Genomic DNA, 19,636 nt, shown 5'->3' with positions numbered 1-19,636 from the left:
GTACTCTCTGTAGCTGATAGGTAGTGTTCCAGCAGGTAGAAGAATAGGTAGCAGGCCCCAGGATAGACACACAGGCCTTCGTGGAGCAAGTACCTGGATTCAGGATGGGCACCTGGAAATAAGCAAAGGGCCCCTGAGGAGTGAGTACCCAAGTTAGTAGAATCCCAGAGGGTGAAGATAGCTTCCAGCAGCAGCAGAAGCAACAGAGCAACTTCAGACCGGAACATAAGAAAATGCCATACTGGGTAAGACCAAGGGTCCATAAAGCCCAGCATCCTGTTTCCAACAGTGGCCAATCCAGGCCATAAGAACCTGGCAAGTACCCAAAAACTAAGTCTATTCCATGTAACCATTGCTAATGGCAGTGGCTATTCTCTAAGGGGTAGATTTTAAAAAAGTGCGCCTTCGTGTACTTTTGTTGGCGCATCAGGCGCAAACAAAAGTACGCTGGATTTTAGTAGATACGCGCATAGCCGCTAAAATCCTGGATTGGCGCGCGCAAGGCTGCCGATTTCGTGTAGCCGGCGCGCACCAAGCCGCGCAGCCTACCTCCGTTCCCTCCGAGGCCGCTCCGAAATCGGAGTGGCCTCGGAGGGAATTCTCTTTCGCCCTCCCCTCACCTTCCCCTCCCTTCCTCTACCTAACTCACCCCCCCCCCCCCCTACCTTTGTCGGGGGATTTACACCTCCCGGAGGGAGAAGTAAATCCCTGCTCGCCAGCGGGCCGCTAACGCGCCGAGACGCAACCGGGGGCGGTTCCGGAGGGCGCGGCCACGCCCCTGGACCGCCCCTGGGCCCGCCCCGAAACGCCACGTCCCGCCCCCAAAACGCCGCGCCGATCGGCCCCGCCCCCGACACGTCCCCCTCGAAAAACCCCGGGACTTACGCGAGTCCCGGGGCTCTGCGCGCGCCGGCAGGCCTATGGAACATAGGCGCACTGGTGCGCAAGGCCCTGCTCGCGTAAATCCGGGTGGATTTACGCGAGCAGGGCTTTTAAAATCGGCCCCTAAGTGAACTTAATAGCAGGTAATGGAGTGGAACGAATCCAATCCGTTGCTAACTCGGCGAGAGTCAGCAAATGGGCAACCTTTTGTAGTCTGAAGCAGTGACGTCACTCAAGGGGGACGCCCCCGAGGTTCGTGCCAACACTGCTATAAGACGTGAGGCGTGCGCGTGCGCCCTAGGAGGCCTCAGGTCAACATGGCGGGACGCTGCGCCAAAGCTGCTCTGGGGACGCCGGAGGGTGCTGCAAGGAGATGCTGCGGACGCCATTCTCCCGATGCTGGTGGAGAAGGCTGAAATAGAGGTGAGGCATATCGGGCGAAGCCATCTGAGAACTGGACCCAACACTCCTCAATGCAGAGGAGTGTATATGCTATCTTATTCAATCATTTTGACGTGTTTGTTACGATGGTCAGCTCCTCCTCAGCCTCTATCAGAGCATGCCAAATGGCTTGGTTGAGAGCCAACAGTTTGTGCAATGACACCCACGATAAAAGGTGAAATTTAAAAGCCCGCTGCATGAATATGTTGGGCTGGTGCGCGCCGAGCAGATTTTAAAAGCTGCCAGAGTACGCTGGGCATACAAACGAAAAATTCCATAAAAGGGACAGGTTGTGAGCCTGGTCTGGACAGGGCATGGATGTTCCTGGATTTAAACTTCAAATTAGTGCATAAATACTTATGCACACAGGTACGTGCAGGGATCCCATGCCTCGTAACTTTACTTTTGCTATGGAGAACGTGTAAGTAATAAAATAAAGATGATTAGACAGATTGACAGGGTTTTAAGGGTTGGGACTAACAAGGGAAAAGGGAGGCCATTAAACTAGGGGGGTTTGGAAGTCCTATCCCTTACCTAAGCTAACTGGGAAAAGTGTCTGTGCACATCTTTTAAAATCCTCCTCCTTGTGCGGTAGAAGTGGCATTTTCGTGCATAGGCACACATCCACTGAAAATTGCATGCACCTGTGCAGGCAGTCAGGCTGTTTTATAACGTGTGTACATATACACGTGTATGCTATAAAATGGCTGTGTCCCTGGGGGTTGGCTAACGAATGTGCACCCACTCGCTGGTTTAAAAGTTACTGTTTAAGTTAGCTGATGTTCCCTGATTGGGAGATCATCTCCTTGAAGGCAAACTTGGAGAAACAGTTACTCAAGTCAAGGAGCAACATGTGGCAGTCTCTCTCTCAACCAGCTCAGAATAATCCACTTCAGGGCAATTATACTTTACTTTTAAATGATTGTACTTCCAGAAATGCCCTTTCCAGCAGTACTGTTCCACCTCTACTTCCGCAATATCAACAGCTACCGGCTCAAAGCTGACGGTGCAAAATTCGCCAGCCAAAAGCAACACAAAGTCCAGCCCAAATATGGACCATTGACCAATCTCCAAACCCATCCTCTCCAGTAGGGAGAAAATTTGCTTGCACCTGGAAGAATGGTGCACGATCACCAAAGATCGCTAGGTTCTCAAGATTGTGGTCCTTCCCTGGCTTCCTCATTGCTCAGCCTTCAATCTGTATCTGTCTGCCTCACTCCTGGAGGTGGAGCCACTTCTCACACAGGCAATAGAACCTATCCTGCCCAATGTACATGGCCAGGAGTTCTATTCCTGCTATTTTCTTATCCTCAAGAAATTTGAGGGTTTGAGATCCAGCCTGGATTTAAGAAGTCTGAATAAAAATCTACTTCGGTGAAAGTTCAAGATGAACTCCTTTCACACAATCCTATCCTTCATCCAGTTCGGAAAGTGCATGTGTTTCCTGAATCGGAATGATGCTTGTGCTCACATACCCATCCATCCCTCCTACTGGCATTATCTAAGTTTTGTGGTGGAATCTTCTCACTACTAGTACTGGGTGCTTCTTTTTTTTTTTTTTTTTTTTAAATGTCAGCAGCACTGAGGGTCTTTACCAAATGCCTAGCTATAATAGCATTGCATTGGCATCTGTGTTTTCCCTTACCTGGACAACTGGCTAGTGACCGGGACTTCCAAGAAGGAGTACTATCCTCCCTACAGAAGTCGATTAAACTCCTACAATCGCTAGGATTTGTAGTAAATTTTAAAAATTCAACCCTGATTCCATCTCAGAAATTCAGCGGGGCATGTATAGGTTCTTTACAGGAGAGAGCATTTCTTCCGACAGATCGCATGAACAGTCTGGTCCCTCGCCCATCGATTGCTGAACACAGATCAGATAACAGCTAGGGAAGTACTAGTTGTGCATTTCATGTAGCCTCACTAACCTGCTTCTACATGTGACTCCTGCAATAGAGCTTCTGCTCCCAGTGGGACCAGTTAACTCAGTCCTTGACGATCTCTGTAAATGTCTTTCAGGATATTAAGCTAGAACTTTGCTAGTGGCTAGACCCCTGTATCCTTCAAGAAGGGACTCCACTCAGTCTAGTTCCTTATTAGTGAAATTAGGGATGGGAAGCTCACACAGGTCCATTCTGAACCCAAGCAACTTGGTCATTAGCAGAAAAGCAGTTTCAGATCATCCCTTTAGAACTGCGAGCAATCTGACACACCTTAATAACTTTTTCACATTCCCATGAAGGGAAAAGCATTCTCATTCAAAAAACAAGTAGCCATGCTCTTTGTCATCATACAAAGAGGCACAGAGTCATGGACTCTGCCAAGAGGGAATAAGGATATGGTAATGGACGCACAATCATCAAATAGCTCTTCAAGCAACCCACCTCCTAAGAGTTGCCAACACAGTGAATCTCCTTAGCAGGGTATTTCAACCATATGAAGGGTCCCTACAACAGCCAACAAACTGTTCAGTTGTTGGGGGTCATCCATCAGTCGACAACTTTGCGTCAGTGGAAAACAGAGACGTGGAACTATTTTATTCCATTCTTACCAAAGAACTCTGATCCGCTCAGGGCGGTTTTCTGTTCAACTGGCATGCAGATCTCATGTATGCTTTTCCACCAATTGTACTGATGGCCAAGACAGTACAAAAAATGCTCAGTCTGGAACCATCTGATATTTATTGCACTAGCGTGGCCCAGACAAGTGTGGTTCATGTACCTGATACAAATTATTATCAGCCCTCCAGTCCCTCTAGGAGCCGATCCATCCTTTTTAACTCAAAAAGAAAGGCATCTATGTCTCTGAACTTTGTCTCTATCAACTTGATAGACTGGATGTTGAGTGCTTGCTGATCACCCTATTTTCCTTACCCAAAGAAGTTGAGAACAACATAATGTCTGCCAGAAAACACTCAACTAGGAGAGCTTGTGGTTTTAAGTGGAACAGTTCATCTCCTGGTGTTACCAAAGCTCCTTGGATCCGTTCACATGTGAGCCATAAGAGTTACCCCAGTATTTGCTCTTTCATCCTCAGGTCTCAGACCTCATCAGTGGGAGCATATCTCAGTGCCATGGCGGCCTACCATATTCAGGTTGAGAGTAGACCAGTCTCCATGCATCATAGAAATATGACTGCAGAAAAAGACCACATGGCCTATTTAGTTTGACGATCCCTCTAACTATCATTCCATTTGAGATCCCGTTTATCCCATGCTTTCTTGAAATAGTACACTGTCTGTCTCCACCATCTTCATAGGGAGTCTGTTCCATTCATCCACTACCCTCTATAAAGAAATATTCACTTAGATTACTCCAGAGTCTGCTTTTTCATCCTCATCCCATGATTCCTCATTCTAGAGCCTTCTTTCCATTGAAGGAGGCTAACCTCTTGTTCCTAGAAACCTTGGAAGTATTTGCATGTCTCTCTCATATCTCTCCTATCTTGCCTTTCCTGTAGGGTATACATGTTTAGATCTTTAAGTCTATCCCCATGTGTTTTAGAATGAACACCACTTACCATTTTAGTTGCCACCCTTTGGACTGACTCCAACCAGTTTATACCCATTTGAAGGTGCGGTCTCCAGAACAGCACACAGTGTTCCAAATGAGGTCTCATGTAGAGACAATATCCCCTCCCTTTTTGTACTGACCATTTCTCTCCCTATGCAGCCAAGCATCTTTCTGTCTTTTCCTGTCACGTTATCCACATTTGGCCACTTTAAGTTTATCAGGTACGATGACCCCAGATCCTGCTCTTCTTTTGTGGTTAAAATAATTTTTATCTCCTCCCCCGCCCCTGCCCCCATACCTCTCCTTTGGTTTTTTGCATTCTAAATGCATAACTTTGCATTTGTAGCATTAAATATTAGCTGCTGGACTCAAGACTATTCCTTGAGCTTCACTAGATCTCTCCTCATATTTTCCATGCTCTCCTGGCTGTATTGCCAGTATTGGTATCATCAAAAAAAAGACAAACCTTTCCTGACAATCCTTCCACAATGTTGCTGACAAAAATGCTGAAGAAAAAAAGTCTGAGGACTGGTCTCTGAGGTACATTGCTAATAATGAGAAAATAGAGAAGATGAATTTCTAATGAGAGGAAATAAATTAACAAGAGTAATGTAATTTTTGTTTCTACAGACCAATATGGCTACCCCTCTGGAATTTTTCATCGGTGAATTCCTAAATCTGTAGAGGTATTTTGAAAATGATCCCAGGTGTAAGGATGAATGAAATGGTGCTGATTTACTAAGCTTTTTTTTTTTCTCTCACGTAATAGGAATACATTTTTTAGTAAATCAGGCCTATAATCTAAATTTAAGGTTTGCACATACTTAGCTTACACTTTTTTTTTTCATTGCTTGATCTTTTGTGTGGTGGTGGTATGTACCTTATCTGTTTTCCAAGGCCTTGGATCATGTGATTGTGATTTTTCTCCTTAAAATTTAGCCATTGCTTTTTGCAGTCCACAGCACATGGTCTTCCTAGGTGATCTGTGATCAAAGTACTAACCTGGACTGACCTGTCTTGATTTTTAAGATCTGTTAGGTTTGGGCTGAGAGTGCTGGTATCAAGAGCTGATCTTTTTTACTGGAGTCTTAAGTTCCATTTTCTTTTTTTCTGCAGATATTTAAAGAGCTGTCCTCAAAGTAGAAGTCTGAAGTCTAGTTTTCCTAGGTATGGGACTATGACTTCCTTCTTTCAATCTCTGATAACACATGCAGAGCCCCGCTTTGCTATGTTTGGCCCAGGTCTGGAAGAGATGGATGATTCTTTGGTTCGAAGAATGATGACTTCTCCAGGACTGCTTCCAGTTACTGGAATATCACAAAGACAAATTGATGGTAATATTTAAGTTGTTATAAGCATTATCTTATCCACAATGAACTGTATGCTTTATTTGTGATATCTATTTCCAAATTTAGATAGCATAGTTGTTACATAGAACCACAAAATCTGAACTTCTGATAAATTCAGTAAAGATAAGAATTGTTTCCACATTTGCTTTTCACACTTTGTGATTTGACTTTATCTCTGAACAGTGGTATTGGAGTAGAAAAGAAAATGTGTGTTAACTTTCTCTTATTCACTAGTCATCATTTCAGAGGTATGAGAAACCTCTGTTTTTCATTACATCCCACTATTTAATTCCCTCAAAACTTACTCTGTCAATATTGCAATGATTATATTGTGCTGGTGTTGACTGACCCACATTCTGGGTCTGTGATATCACTAGTCAGATATACATCTTTCAAAAAGTGGGAAAGCACAGACAAAATGAAAAAAATATATTAAAATACAACATGCACTGCTTCTATTGTATGCATATTCATTGTAGATATCCTGAAAACCTGGCTAGTTAGGTGGGTTCTGAGGACTAGGTTGAGAACCCTTGCTTTAGGGTACTTGATAACAGCTCCTGTTCTGACCTGTCCTCAGCTTTCCATTGATGGAAGCTCCCAGTTGGTGCTGCTGGTATCACTGGGCCTTAGTGAAGAAGGCTGTTTGTCCTCCAACTCCAGTGCAGAGGATTCCTCAGGGTGTGGAAGCCCAGTTATCGATGTTTTGTAAAGAATTTCTTCATCTCTTTAGACATTGAGGTCTGGAGAGAGAGGTTGAAGCTTTTCCTATCCAAGATGAAGGAAATCTTCCCACAAAGTGGGAAGCTTGTGTTTAACCTCTGGGACTTGCAGTGATGGGAGCAAGTGCCTTCCCTGCAGTTGTAGATTATCCTCCTCTAGAGGAGTTCCTTCTTAGATCTGAAAGGGAAGAATGTCAGGATGATCAGGGCTTGGGTATTGGGCCACCTCTTATTCAAAAGTGCATACCTGGAGAGGCTGGACCTGAGGCATGTTGGTGTAGTCCAAGGGGTTAGACAGGAGAGTGATGTGGAGTAGGAACATTTGGAACAGGATAGCAAGGAAGGAACACTGGAACAAAGTCATGATCTGATGTCAGACAAATAGCAGTTCTGCGGGGCACATGCTGAGAAGGTAGTTGGGTCAACAACTGTTTTCCTTATATGTTGTTGTCAATTTGGAGGATACCCAATGTTGGTCTAATTGGCCTACTGCAGAGGTATGTTTAGCTGTCCCTAGTATAGAGAGTCAAAACACAGCAACTCCCTAGAGAACTAGCAGCATCTGTAGCTCAGCTGTAGGTTCCCAGCCTGTAACTCCCAGGACCATGGGGTCAAATCCAATAACACAGACAAAGAAGTAGCATCAGTGCACTCTGAGTTCTTCCTGGAAGCTTTTCCTTTTAAGCAGTGGAGGTCTTCACCCAGGTTGCCATTATCTTTGTTGGGGTTGTGGCTCAGCATACTGCCATGTTTGGGGAAAAAAAGGATTCCACGAGGATTCTTTCTGAATCTTTTCTGTACTTGGTCCAGCATACATCTTCTCTGGTAGATCTGATACTCGCGTTTCCTGGCTAAACTGGCAAAGATGCTTTTCATCAGTGTCAGGAAGTAGGTAGACCAGAGAGCAGATATCTTCAGGCTGCTTCAGTTTGTTCAGTCTCTGGTGGACACTGCATCCATGCTAGTGTAACGACTCAAAGATGCACTGATGAAGATGTGGCAGATACAGATGATATACTTTCCGCTGGCCTGAAAGCTGGATGTGAAGTATTGAACCTCCCCAGATTTTAAGATGGTTCAGCTACTGCACAATCTGGTGTGGTGGTGGTGAAGTTAGTATCAAAGCATGCAAAGTGCACTTGTGATCACTCTAGCACACTTCCTGGGGAGGACTTGAATATGCTAGACATGTTTGGGAAGAAGGCTTTCCAGTATGGATCGCGGATCATCAGCTGTATTCATTATAGTATTTGAATGTATGTTTACAGAAGTTAAAACCTTTGACTCGGAACAGATGGAATTCTGACAAACCCTAGAGAATATAGATGAATGTGATAAGCATCTGATTCACTGTGTGTGCAAAGCTTTTGACACTGCATCCAGGATGTTTGGTCGTTTCCATCTGAGATCAAAGGTTTGCATGGCTGAGCAGGAGTGGCTTTGTGATGGTATGCATGCTCATCTAATGGATGCTCCCTATGTTGGAGACAAAATGTTTAGTGACAAGGTTGAGTCAATGGATCTGATTAAGCAGCATCAGTACACCCTTCAGTTGTTAGCAGAAGGAGCAGACCAGCTGACCCCAACTTGATGACTGAGTATTTTTTCTACAAACATTCATTCTTCCAAAGATGCCCCTTCTGCTCTTTTCAGTGCCCTTGGTCTCTTCCCATTCTTCAAAAGAAGTAGTTGTCTGCTAGAGGCAAACAGAGGGAAAGGTGTCAACTGAAGGCCCAATGGCAGTCTCAGCCCAAATCTGGGACCAGTTTTTTATAACCTTGAGGCCCACCTCTTTTAGTGGTGGAGGGGGGGAAGGAATCCAGTCCTTCCTTCCAAAATGGATCAATGTCACCAAGCTCTGTAGTCAGTCTCCCCAGCTACAGTTGGTAGTGGAATCTCTCCTACAACAGAAGGTGATGATTCTTATCTTTTTTTCTTAGGAGTGTGGCTAAATATTCTATTCCTAGTATTTATCTGATCCCCCAAGAAGTCAGGAGGATTGAGACGACATCTATACTTGCGAGGGCTGATCAAACTGTTGGTTTGGGAGAGATGCACATTCCCAATCACCCCTCTTGCTGGAAGTTCCTCACGTTTGTGGTGAAGTATGTACACTACATATACAAGGTGCTTCCTTTCAGCCTTTCATCGGCCCCCCCAAGTATTTACAAAATATCTTGCATTAGAGACTGCATGCTTGTCAACAAGAATTCTGCTTAGTCCCTTATCTGGACAATTGGTGACAGATCCATCTCTGGATCTCAGGAGTCCTTCAAAGTGACAATTTGCTTCTCTAATTTCTAGGGTTCCTGGTTAACTTCCCTGAGTCTAACCTGACCCCATCTCATATGATTCAGTTCATAGGAGCCTAGGTAGACTCAATCAAAGAGAAGGCATTTATTCCAGTCCAAACAGCCACATTACTGATGGGCTTAGTAAGTTCTTTTCTACAGCGAGACCAGGCACCAGCGAGATTGGCTCTTGTTCTTCTAGGAATATGGCTGTAATGGTGCATGTAGTTCTTTTGGCTCATCTGCACATGCAGGGCCTTCAGTGGGATCAGCTCTATCGACCTTTATCCACAAAATCTGCATAAGGTAGCCACGTTCTACTTGAGAAAGCAGGGATGCACAGTCTCATACACCTTGTGTGAGAAAGCTCTCAAAACTTGGTCGACAGCCAGTCATCACAATACCCATCTCTAGGTGACCTCTCTTCCAGGAGTACAAAATACCTAAGCAGAATGATGCAATCTTACAAATGGTCCTTGGATTAAAGAGTCAAGAGTGAATTACTCAGTTTTTGGAGAATGCTGTTCACTTCAAAGGACAATAAAAAGTTCAAGTGGTTTTGCTAAATGCTTCTGAGCAGTTATGATTCAACTCCCCATACCTTTTGTGATAAACTGGAACACCAATCTACTGTATACATACCTGCCAAGTCCTCTCACTGCCAGGATTGTCCTAAATGACTTTCTGGACAAGGCAAGATTTGATTTTCCTAGCACTGGCAATGCCATTTCAAGTGTGGTATCCGTGTCTCATCTGTTCATCAACTCTGTCTTGAGCTTTGCAGAGGAGCTCTCAGACTCTCGTTATACAGGAGGGTGGCAGGCTCTGCCATCCGAGCTTACTACCGCTGAACGTCTTGGTATGTATGCTGAATGTGTAGTAGTCTTCTCCTTATTTCTTCCTAAGAAAGTGGAGGTTGTACTGATTTTGGCTGGAAAGTCTTTGACTAGAAGATCCTATAGATTTAAGTGGAACAGGTTCTCAACTTGATGTGGGACCAGCTGGCTAATTCCTTTTTCATATAGCCCAGGGGACTTGCTTCAGTATCTGTCCTTCCTCTCGTCCTCAGGCTTAAGCATCTCTTCAGATAAAGTTCATCTAAGTTCCATTGCTGCTTATCGCCAGCTTCAGTCTCCCTCCACCTATTAATATCCAAGTTCATGAGAAGTTTGTGGTATTCCAAGTCTCTGGTCAATAAACCTCCAATGCCTGGGACCTCGGCATGATCCTTGCTTATATCATGAAACCACCTTTAAAACATCTTAAGTCAATGGACTTGAAGTTTCTCATATGGAAACTATTGTTTCTTGTTGTTACTTTGGCATGAAGAGTACCAATCCTCTTCAGCCACCAGCAAGATGATGATCTCCTCTCAATGCTCAATCCAGTGGGAGCATTGAGAGAAGATCATCTTGCAGGTGGCTAGAGGATCAGTGAGTATTGCTTTAGGAGATTTTAAGACTTATAAAGTTTGGGGAATAGGTGAAATAGTGGGGCATATTCTTTAGTGTGTGCATGCCTGATTAAAAAAAAAAAAAAAGAAAAAAAGCAAGCTAAAGTTAGCTAATTCTACTGGCTGTTTCCCTCCTACCCACCCCCAGCTCATTCTTTGAATTATAGGCAAGAGACACTTCACGTTAAAAAAATAAATTAGGTTGTTATCTAAAACACATGATTGCCACAGCCTCTATCAAGAGTTTAATTATCCCTTTGCAGGTCACTACTAGATTAATAGTGAATACATCAATAAATTTAAAGGAATTTTAATTTATGCATTCCTACTCCCTCAGCAACTTAAACTTAACTAAGAAATCAACAAAATTAAGATGAAGGCAGCAAGAGGTGGCACTTCCAGTCTTTTGCATTGAGTGTCATGTGTATGATTTTTTTTTTACCTGCTGGTGAGAAGTTGTATGTGTGTACCTGGTGCAAAGAGTTCCTGGCTCTCAGAGAATGAATCCAATCTTTGGAGGAGCAGAGTTAGATAGAGAATTATATAGAAAAGACCTTCAGGGACATAGCAGACAAGTCTCAAATCCAGTCTGGCAGCCCTGGTGCTGCCTTGGAGGAGGAGGAAAGTCTCCTGGTCAGAAAGTATCACCCTGGTGTAGTAGGAAGCAATATAGAAATGATGGCAGAAAAGGACCAAATGGTCCATCCATTCTGCCCAGCAAGCTTAAGGTAGTATCTGCTGAGCCATTCAAGTCACCCCCATACTTATTGGTTTCCCAGCCCATCAGAGTCAGGGCTCTTGTTGGTTGCTGTTTGAGTCCAATTCCCCGTCCCTGTCACCTCATGCCGTTGAAGCAGAGAGCAATGTTGGGGTTGCATCAAACGTTTCAGGCTTATTAGTTAAGGGTAGTAACAGTCACATCAGCAAGTTACACTCTTTTCTTCATTTCCATTCTCTAGCCTTTAGGGATCAATAGTGTTCATTCCATGCCACTTTTGAATTCTTTCACTGTTATAGACTTCACCACCTCTTCCAGAAGGTATTCCAGGCATCCACCACTCTCCATGTAAAAATATTTCCTGATGTTGTTTGAGTCGTCCTCCCTGAAGAGCAGGTCCTTTAGTAATTTTTGCTTTTATTGCAATATCTGTTGGGTTCCTGTTTCAAACTTCAGAGATACCTTCCTCTGAACTATGTGCTGTGGAGCGACTGTCAGCTTTCCCCTTTGTCCTAGGTTAAAAGCTGCTGATCTCCTTTTTAAACATTTTAGCAGCAACCTGGTTCCGCTGTCTAAAATCCTATCAAGGTGACACGTAAAGACCTGCTCTCCAGGTGATGCATTGTCCTCTTGCACAGAGGACGAGTCTCTCAGGGCTACTGCTCCGGAAGGAGGGGTTAGGATGGTCATCACAGTTGGTGATTCGATTATTAGGAATGTAGATAGCTAGGTGGTTGGTGGCCATGAGGATCGCCATGATAACTTGCCTGCCTGTTGCAAAAGTGGTGTACCTTACGTGTCACCTTATGGGAGGGAGGTTTTGGAAGCTAAATTTAGGCTTTTGGGTAAAAAGCTGAAATCCAGAACTTCCAGGGTAGCATTCTCTGAAATGCTCTCTGTTCCACGCGCAGATCCCCAGAGGAAGTCAGAGCTCAGGGGGAGTGTATTTTTTGAAAGGACGGACTCCATCTTAACCAGGGTGGAACCAGGCTGCTGGTATTAACGTTTAAAAAGGAGATAGAGCAGCTTTTAAGCCAGAGCAAAGGGGAAAGCCGACAATCGCTCAGCAGCACATGGTTTGGAGGAAGGTATCTCCGAAGTTTGAAATAGGAGAGTTAGGGCATCCCAACAGATGTTCCAATAAAAGCAAAAATAGTCCATGTGCCTATAAATAACCACCTGAGCTAAAAGATTCTAGTTTATCCCTGCAACTGAAAAACAGTTGTTTGTTTAAATAAAAAATGCACTTTGAAATGTCTATATGCCAATACCAGAAGTCTTAAGAAGTAAGATGGGTTTTTAAAATCATGAGAGTTCTAGAATGGGTAAATGTGAATTGGTTATTTACTCTTTCGGATAATAGAAAGACTAGGGGGTACCCCATGAAGTTAGCATGTAGCTGTGTTTAAAAAAGGATTGGATAAGTTCTTGGAGGACAAGTCCATTACCTGCTATTAATTAAATTGACTTAGAAAATAGCCACTACTATTACTAGCAACAGTAACATGGAATAGACTTAGTTTTTGGGTACTTGCCAGGTTCTTATGGCCTGGATTGGCACTTTTGGAAACAGGATGCTGGGCTTGATGGACCCTTGGTCTGACCCAGTATGGCATGTTCTTATGGGAGAACATGATGAGATAGACATAATTGGCATTTCAGAGACCTGGTGGGAGGAAGATAACCAATGGGACAGTGCTATACTAGGGTTCAAATTATATCGCAATGATAGGGAGGATCAGCTTGGTGAGGGAAGGAGGGTGGCGCTTTATGTCTAGGATGGTATAGAGTCCAACAGGATAAAGATCCTGCAAGAAGCTAAGGGGCAGACTTTCAAAGGGGTATGCGCGTACCCCCCGAAAACTTGCCCCAAGCTCCCCCTGCGCGCACCGAGCCTATGTTGAATAGGCTCTGCGGCGCGCACAAGCCCCGGGACGCTGATAAGTCCCAGGGCTTTCCTGGGGGGGGGGGGGGCGTGCCGCGTCATCCGGGGGCGGGGCCGTGGGCGTGGTTCCGGCCCGGGGGCGTGGCCTAGGCCTCCGAAACTGCTCCCAGGCCGGGGAATCGCGTGCCGGCGGCTGGCCGCGCACAATTTACGCAACTCTTATAATAAAGGTGTGGGGGGGGTTTAGATATGGCTGGGGGGTGGGTTAGGGAGGGGAAGGTGGGGGGAGGTGGAAGGAAAGTTCCCTCCGAGGCCACTCCAATTTCGGAGCGGTCTCTGAGGGAATGGGCAGTGCACGCAGGGCCCGGTGCGCGCAAGGTGCACAAATGTTCACCCCCTTGCTCGCGCCGACCCCGTATCTATTAAAATCCGGTGTACTCTTGTTTGCGCTGGGAGCGCGAACAAAAGTACGCACTCGCATATTTTTTTTTTTTAAATCTGCCCCTAAGTGCACAGTAGAACCTTTATGGATAGAAATCCCATGTGTGTTGGGGAAGAGTTTAGCGATAGGAGTTTACTAACGTCCACCTGGTCAAATTGATGATAAAAGATAAAATGCTAAGAAATTAAAGAAGCTAACCAATTTGGTAGTGCAGTAATAATGGAAGTCTTTTGTTACATTTACCCAGTCAATATTGGTGTAACATCAGGACATGCTTGAGAGAGAGTTCCTGGATGGAATAAACGACTGCTTCATGGAGCAATTGATTCAGGAACCAACGAGAGAGGGAGCTGTTTTAGATCTAAATCTTGCAGGATTTGTTGCAAGAGGTAATGGTGGTGGGGCCACTTGGCAATAGTGATCACAACATGGTCAAATTTGAATTAATGACTGGAAGGGGAACAATAAGTAAATCTACAGCTCTACCACTAAACTTTCCAAAGGGAAACTGATAAAATGAGAAAAATAGAAAAAAACTGCAAGGTGCAGCTACAAAGATTAAAAGTGTACAATAGGCATGGAAATTGTTTAAAAATACCATCTTGGAAGCATAGTCCAGATATATTCCTCGCATTAAATGGTGGGAGGTAGGCCAAACAATTGCCAGGATGGTTAAAAAGGCTAGGTGAAAGAGGCTATTTTAGCCAAAGAACTTCCTTCCAAAATTGGAAGAAAGACCCATCTGAAGAAAATAGGAAAAAAGCATAACCATTGGCAGGTTAAATGTTAAACACTGATAAAACAGGTTAAGAGAGAACTTTGAAAATAAGTTGGTCGTAGAGGCAAAAAGCATAAAACCTTTTAAAAATATATCCAACGCAGGAAGCCTGTGAGGAAAAAGGTTCTACTGTAGATGGTGGAGGAGTTAAAGGGGCACTTAGAGAAGATATGGCCATCGCGGAAAAACGAAATTAATTATTTGCTTTGTTTATTAATGAGGATTTTGGGAAAATACCCATTCTGGAGAGTGTTTAAGGGTGATGATTCAGATAAACTGAACTAAATCATGGTGAACCTGGAAGATGTAGTAGGCCGAATTGACAAACTGAAGAGTAGCAAATCACCTGGTGGACTAGATGGTATATGCCTCAGGGTTCTGAAAGAACTCAAAAATCTAATTTCCAATTAGTAATTTGTAACCTATCATTAAAATCATCTATTAACCCTGAAGATTGGAGGGTAGCCAGTGTAATCCTAATATTTAAAAAGGGTTCCAGGGGTGATCTGGGAAACTATAGACCAATGAGCCTGACTTCAGTACCGGGAAAAGTCTTAGAAACTATTCTAAAGAATAAAATCACAGAGCATAGATATAGACATGGTTTAATGGGACACAGCCAGTATAGATTTACCCAAGAGAAGTCTTACCTCACAAATCTGCTACATTTTTTTTGAAGGGTTAATAAACATGTGGATAAAGGTGAATCTGTAGATATAGTGTATTTGGATTTTCAGAAGGCATTTGACAAAATCCTTCAGGAGAGGCTTCTAAGAAAACTGAAAAGTCATGGGAGGAGGTAATGACCTTTTGTGGTATTCAAACTGCCCAAAAGACAGGAAACTTTGAGTAGGATTAAAGGGTCAGTTTTCTCAGTGGAAAAAGGTAAGCAGTGAATGCCTCCGGGGTCTGCTCTTGAACCAATGCTTTTTAATATATCTACAACACTTTCAAAAAATAGAAGCCAAGAGCAAAATATAGCATAAATCCAAAATACAGAAAATTGCTCTGAAGACTGTAAATACAGGGAGGAATTTTAGAATTAATTTTAAATTACCATCATATTAGCACCAAAGGGACTCCATTAATTGTTTCAGTGACTCAAGTCCTCAACAGGCGAACATGGTAATATCGGTCATTCACAAATGAAGGTCTGTAGATAAGCTATGATGTTGCATTATATTTGTGGCTTCAGTTGAATTTCATCCATCATTGAAGGACAGCTTTGTTTGACTAGCATTTTTCCTGAAGTAGAGAGTATTTAGTTATCAAAATGTCTGCAGCATCAGCTTGTAAATGAAATACTTCATACTCTCCAGCAGCTGACATAGGACTTTTATGTCCTGCATCATCCAAATTTACTTTTTGAAGATAAGTGCATTTAAAAAGGCCTAAAAAATATATATATATTTTGTCCGTAACAGGGATGGACCCAGAAAGCAATCCGGAAACCGATCCAAGATGGTTGTGTAGTGAACAGAAGAAGCAAGGTCGATATATGAAAAAACTTTATTCTGACAATATTAAAGTCCGACTCTGGCCGAGTTTCACTCTTTCTTAGAAGAGATGCCTCAGGGGCTACTAAAATTAAAATTAAATACAAATTAAAACACATATATAATATAAAATACAAATTAAAAAACATAAATGAGTGTGGGAACATTGTGGCCAACTAAAAACGTAAATAATACAAATCAATATACAAAATGTAACTCACATGTTATTACAAAAACATATATGTGTGTAGGGACTAGAGAACGGAATACACAGGGAATTATGGGATATGTTGATAGATAAAAAGATTTTACGTGTCTATATGGAGACATATAATTTAATATTGTGTGATTATGGATATTGTACAATATACAACTTGGTGTTAGTGTGAGGCATATCATCAGATAAATCATAATCTCCCATCAAAGTGCACCATGCAACATGACTCCCAAATACTTAGCCAGGTTTCAGTTATAGAATCTCATCACCTAATCGTAATCATTGTAATTTACTCCCCAGTTCCTTGAGCCAAGTTTATTTTCCCTGTTCGATGTAATCGCATTCTTACATGCTTGTTAATGTTATAATGTAAACCGAAATGATATGTAACATTGCTACATGAATTTCGATATATAAAAATGTTAAATAAATATCTTAAAAAGAAGACGATTGAATAAAAACAAAGTAAGTCAGGGTCGAATATTGTCAGAATAAAGTTTTTTCATATACTGACCTTGCTTCTTCTGTTCGCTAAAAAAAAATTTATACACCCAAGTCATTGGGCATTAATTAGCCATTGACGCAGTGAAACATCTATAGACCTTCATTTGTGAATGACTGGTGACTATACCATGTACACCTGTTGAAGATTGAGTCACTAAAGCAATTAATGCAGTACCTTTGGTGCTAATATGATGGTCATTTTAAAATAAATTCTAAAATTACTCCCTGATTTAGTCTTTAGAGCAATTTTCTATATTTTTGATTATTTTTTTTTTAAATATATTTATACATGATCTGGAAAGGAGTACATACGAGGAGTAAGGTGTTCAAATTTGCAGATGACACAATTATTCAGAGTAGTTAAATCACAAGCGGATTGTGATAAATTGCAGGAGGACCTTGCGAAACTGGAAGATTGGACATTCAGATACCAGATGAAATTTAATGTGGACAAGTATAAGGTGATGTATATAAAGAAAAATAACCCATGCTGTAGTTACACAACGTTAGGTTCTTCATTAGGAGTTACTACCCAGGAAAAAGATCTAGGCGTCATAGTGGATAATATATTAAAATTGTAGGCTCAGTTTGTCACAACGTTCAAAATAGCAAAAATATTAGAAATTATTAGGAAGGCAATGGTGAATAAAACAAAGTGTGTCAATGCCTCTGTATCACTCCATGATGAGATTGCACCTTGAATACTATGTGCAATTCTGGTTGCCACATCTCAAAAAAGATATAGTTGCGCTGGAGAAGATACAGAGAAGGGTAACCAAAATGATAAAGAGGATGGAAAGGCTAAAGAAGTTAGGGTTGTTCAGCTTGGAGAAGAGAAGGTTGAGGGGAGGATATGATAGAGGTTTCTAAAACGGTTAAATGTGAATCAGTTATTTACTCTTTCAGATAATAGGACTAGGAGGCACTCCATGAAGTTAGCGAGTAGCACATTTAAAACAAATGAACATTTTTTTTTCACTTAACACACACTTAAGCTCTGGAATTCGTTGCCAGTGTAGATGTTCAAAAAAGGTATGGATAAGTTCCTGAGGAGAAGTCCATAAACTATTAATCGTTGACTTAGAGCAGAGCTTTCCAAAGTGTGTGTCGGGACACATTAGTGTGTCGCCTGTAGTGTGGAGGTGTGTCGCCCGGTCCACAGGGCCGGCGGAAGCAGGGAACTATAGCAGGAAGATCGGCGGGCAGTGGTGGAGCTTACATCACCACGGCCCGAAGAAAAGGGTCACGTTCACTCCTCCTCCTTCCTGCCTGTGCAGCCCTGAAAGAAAAACGTTGCCGGAGCCGTGTGGGCAGGAAGGAGGAGGAGCATCTGCTGCGGACAGAAGAAGAGCAGCATTAATGGGCCGTTGCGGATCCCACGTCGCGACGGCCCGAGAAGAGGAGGAAACCCAATAGCAGGGCCGCTGCGGATCCCACGTCGCGGCAGCCTGAGAACAGGAGGAAACCCGATAGCAGGGCCGCTGCAGATCCCATGTCACGGCCAGGGGAGATCAGGGCCTCTGAAGAGCCCATCCTTCGGCAACCCGTGCAGAGGGACAGCATGTGCCAGTGAGAGCCTGTGCTTGAGCAAGAGAGCATGTAGGAGTGAGAGAGCCTGTGTGTGTGAGAGTGAGACAGCATGTGCATGAGAGAGACAGTATGTATGTATGAGAGAGTGGCATGTGAGAGTGAGAGCTGTGGATGTGTGAGATTGCATGTGAGTGAGAGCCTGTGTGTGTGAGAATGTGTGAGATAGCGTGTGAGAATGAGAACCTGATTGTGTGTTTGAGGGAAGACAGATGGAGAGAAAAGAAATAGAAAAAAAGACCCTGTAAAAGGAATTGGCAAAAAAAACAAGAAAGGAAAGGTGGAAAAAAAAGCCTGTGACCAACCGATTAGAAAACTAAGATCAGACAGCAAAGGTAAAAAAAAAAATTACTTTTTAGTGATTGGCACATGTAATCTTTGGGAATGTGCAAGAGTAGCACTTTCTCTATGCCGATCTCACAATGTACGAGATCAGCATGGAGGAAGTGGAAGCCTGCAAATATTTATTATGAGATAGGTTGTGTTGTGAAACATTTTATTTATGTATATATTTAAGGAAACATACATAAATTGTTGAAATACATTTTGTTCGTTTAACCTTTAACTTCTGGTTTGCTGGTAGACTGAATTACTGTGTCACGAAATTATGTTTGTCTAAAAAGTGTGTCACCAACATGAAAAGTTTGGAAAGCTCTGACTTAGAGAATAGCCATTGCTTATTATCTGCTTTAGTAGCATGGGATCTTTTTAATATTTAGGTACTTACCAGATACTTGTGACCTGGATTTGCCACTGTTGGAAACCAGATACTGGGCTTGACGGACCCTCGGTCTGACCCAGTGTGGCAACTTCTTATGTTTTTAATTACAGGCTCTGGTTTCATATTCACCATATGTGCAGTTCTTAAACAAGGGTGGCACTATGCACTTGTCTTAAGTTCCTTCCAAAAATAGTTTCTGCATTCCACATTAACCAAACTATTGTGTTGTCTACTTTTTTCCTGAGATTGCTTGCACACAGAAGCAAGAGGGCCTGTGCTCATTCAACCGAAGGATAGCCCTAGCCTCAGTCTTGTTGTCTAGCTTCTCAGCTGTTTGCTCCCAGTAGAGTGGGACAGGTAGTTGCCAAAAAACTGTGAAATTAGCTAGCAGACTGTATAATGCTCTGAGATGGACTGGCTGGTTTGTAGATTATAGATTAAGGCTCATCAAGTGAGAGCCATAGCGACTTTGCCCATCTAAGAGCCACTTCTGTTGAAGTCATTTGCATTTGCAAAGCTGCTACTTGGTCATCATTGAACATCTTCACATCCCACTACTGTCTCAACAACATGTCTCAGAGGGATAGTAACTTTGGACAAGCAGTTTTGCACAGCCTGTTTACCCAGTCATCCACTCT

The 19,636-nt window shown here is 43.0% G+C and overlaps 1 protein-coding gene across 2 annotated transcripts in view; it reads left to right on the top strand.

The window, feature by feature from the left end:
- Positions 1 to 19,636, top strand: part of FBXO4 (F-box protein 4) — a 70,017-nt gene that overhangs the window by 27,928 nt on the left and 22,453 nt on the right. For both annotated transcript variants that reach the window (XM_029578071.1, XM_029578079.1), the window contains exon 3: positions 5,952 to 6,169. In XM_029578071.1, coding sequence (XP_029433931.1) covers positions 5,952 to 6,169 — 218 coding nt within the window. The remainder of the gene's footprint in view (positions 1 to 5,951; positions 6,170 to 19,636) is intronic.

The sequence above is a fragment of the Rhinatrema bivittatum genome, chromosome 1 (genome assembly GCF_901001135.1).
Source record: "Rhinatrema bivittatum chromosome 1, aRhiBiv1.1, whole genome shotgun sequence".
NCBI classification, from domain to species: Eukaryota; Metazoa; Chordata; class Amphibia; order Gymnophiona; family Rhinatrematidae; genus Rhinatrema; species Rhinatrema bivittatum.
The sequence above is the reverse complement of the archived record's forward strand: the minus strand, read 5'-3'. Positions and strand labels throughout refer to the sequence as shown.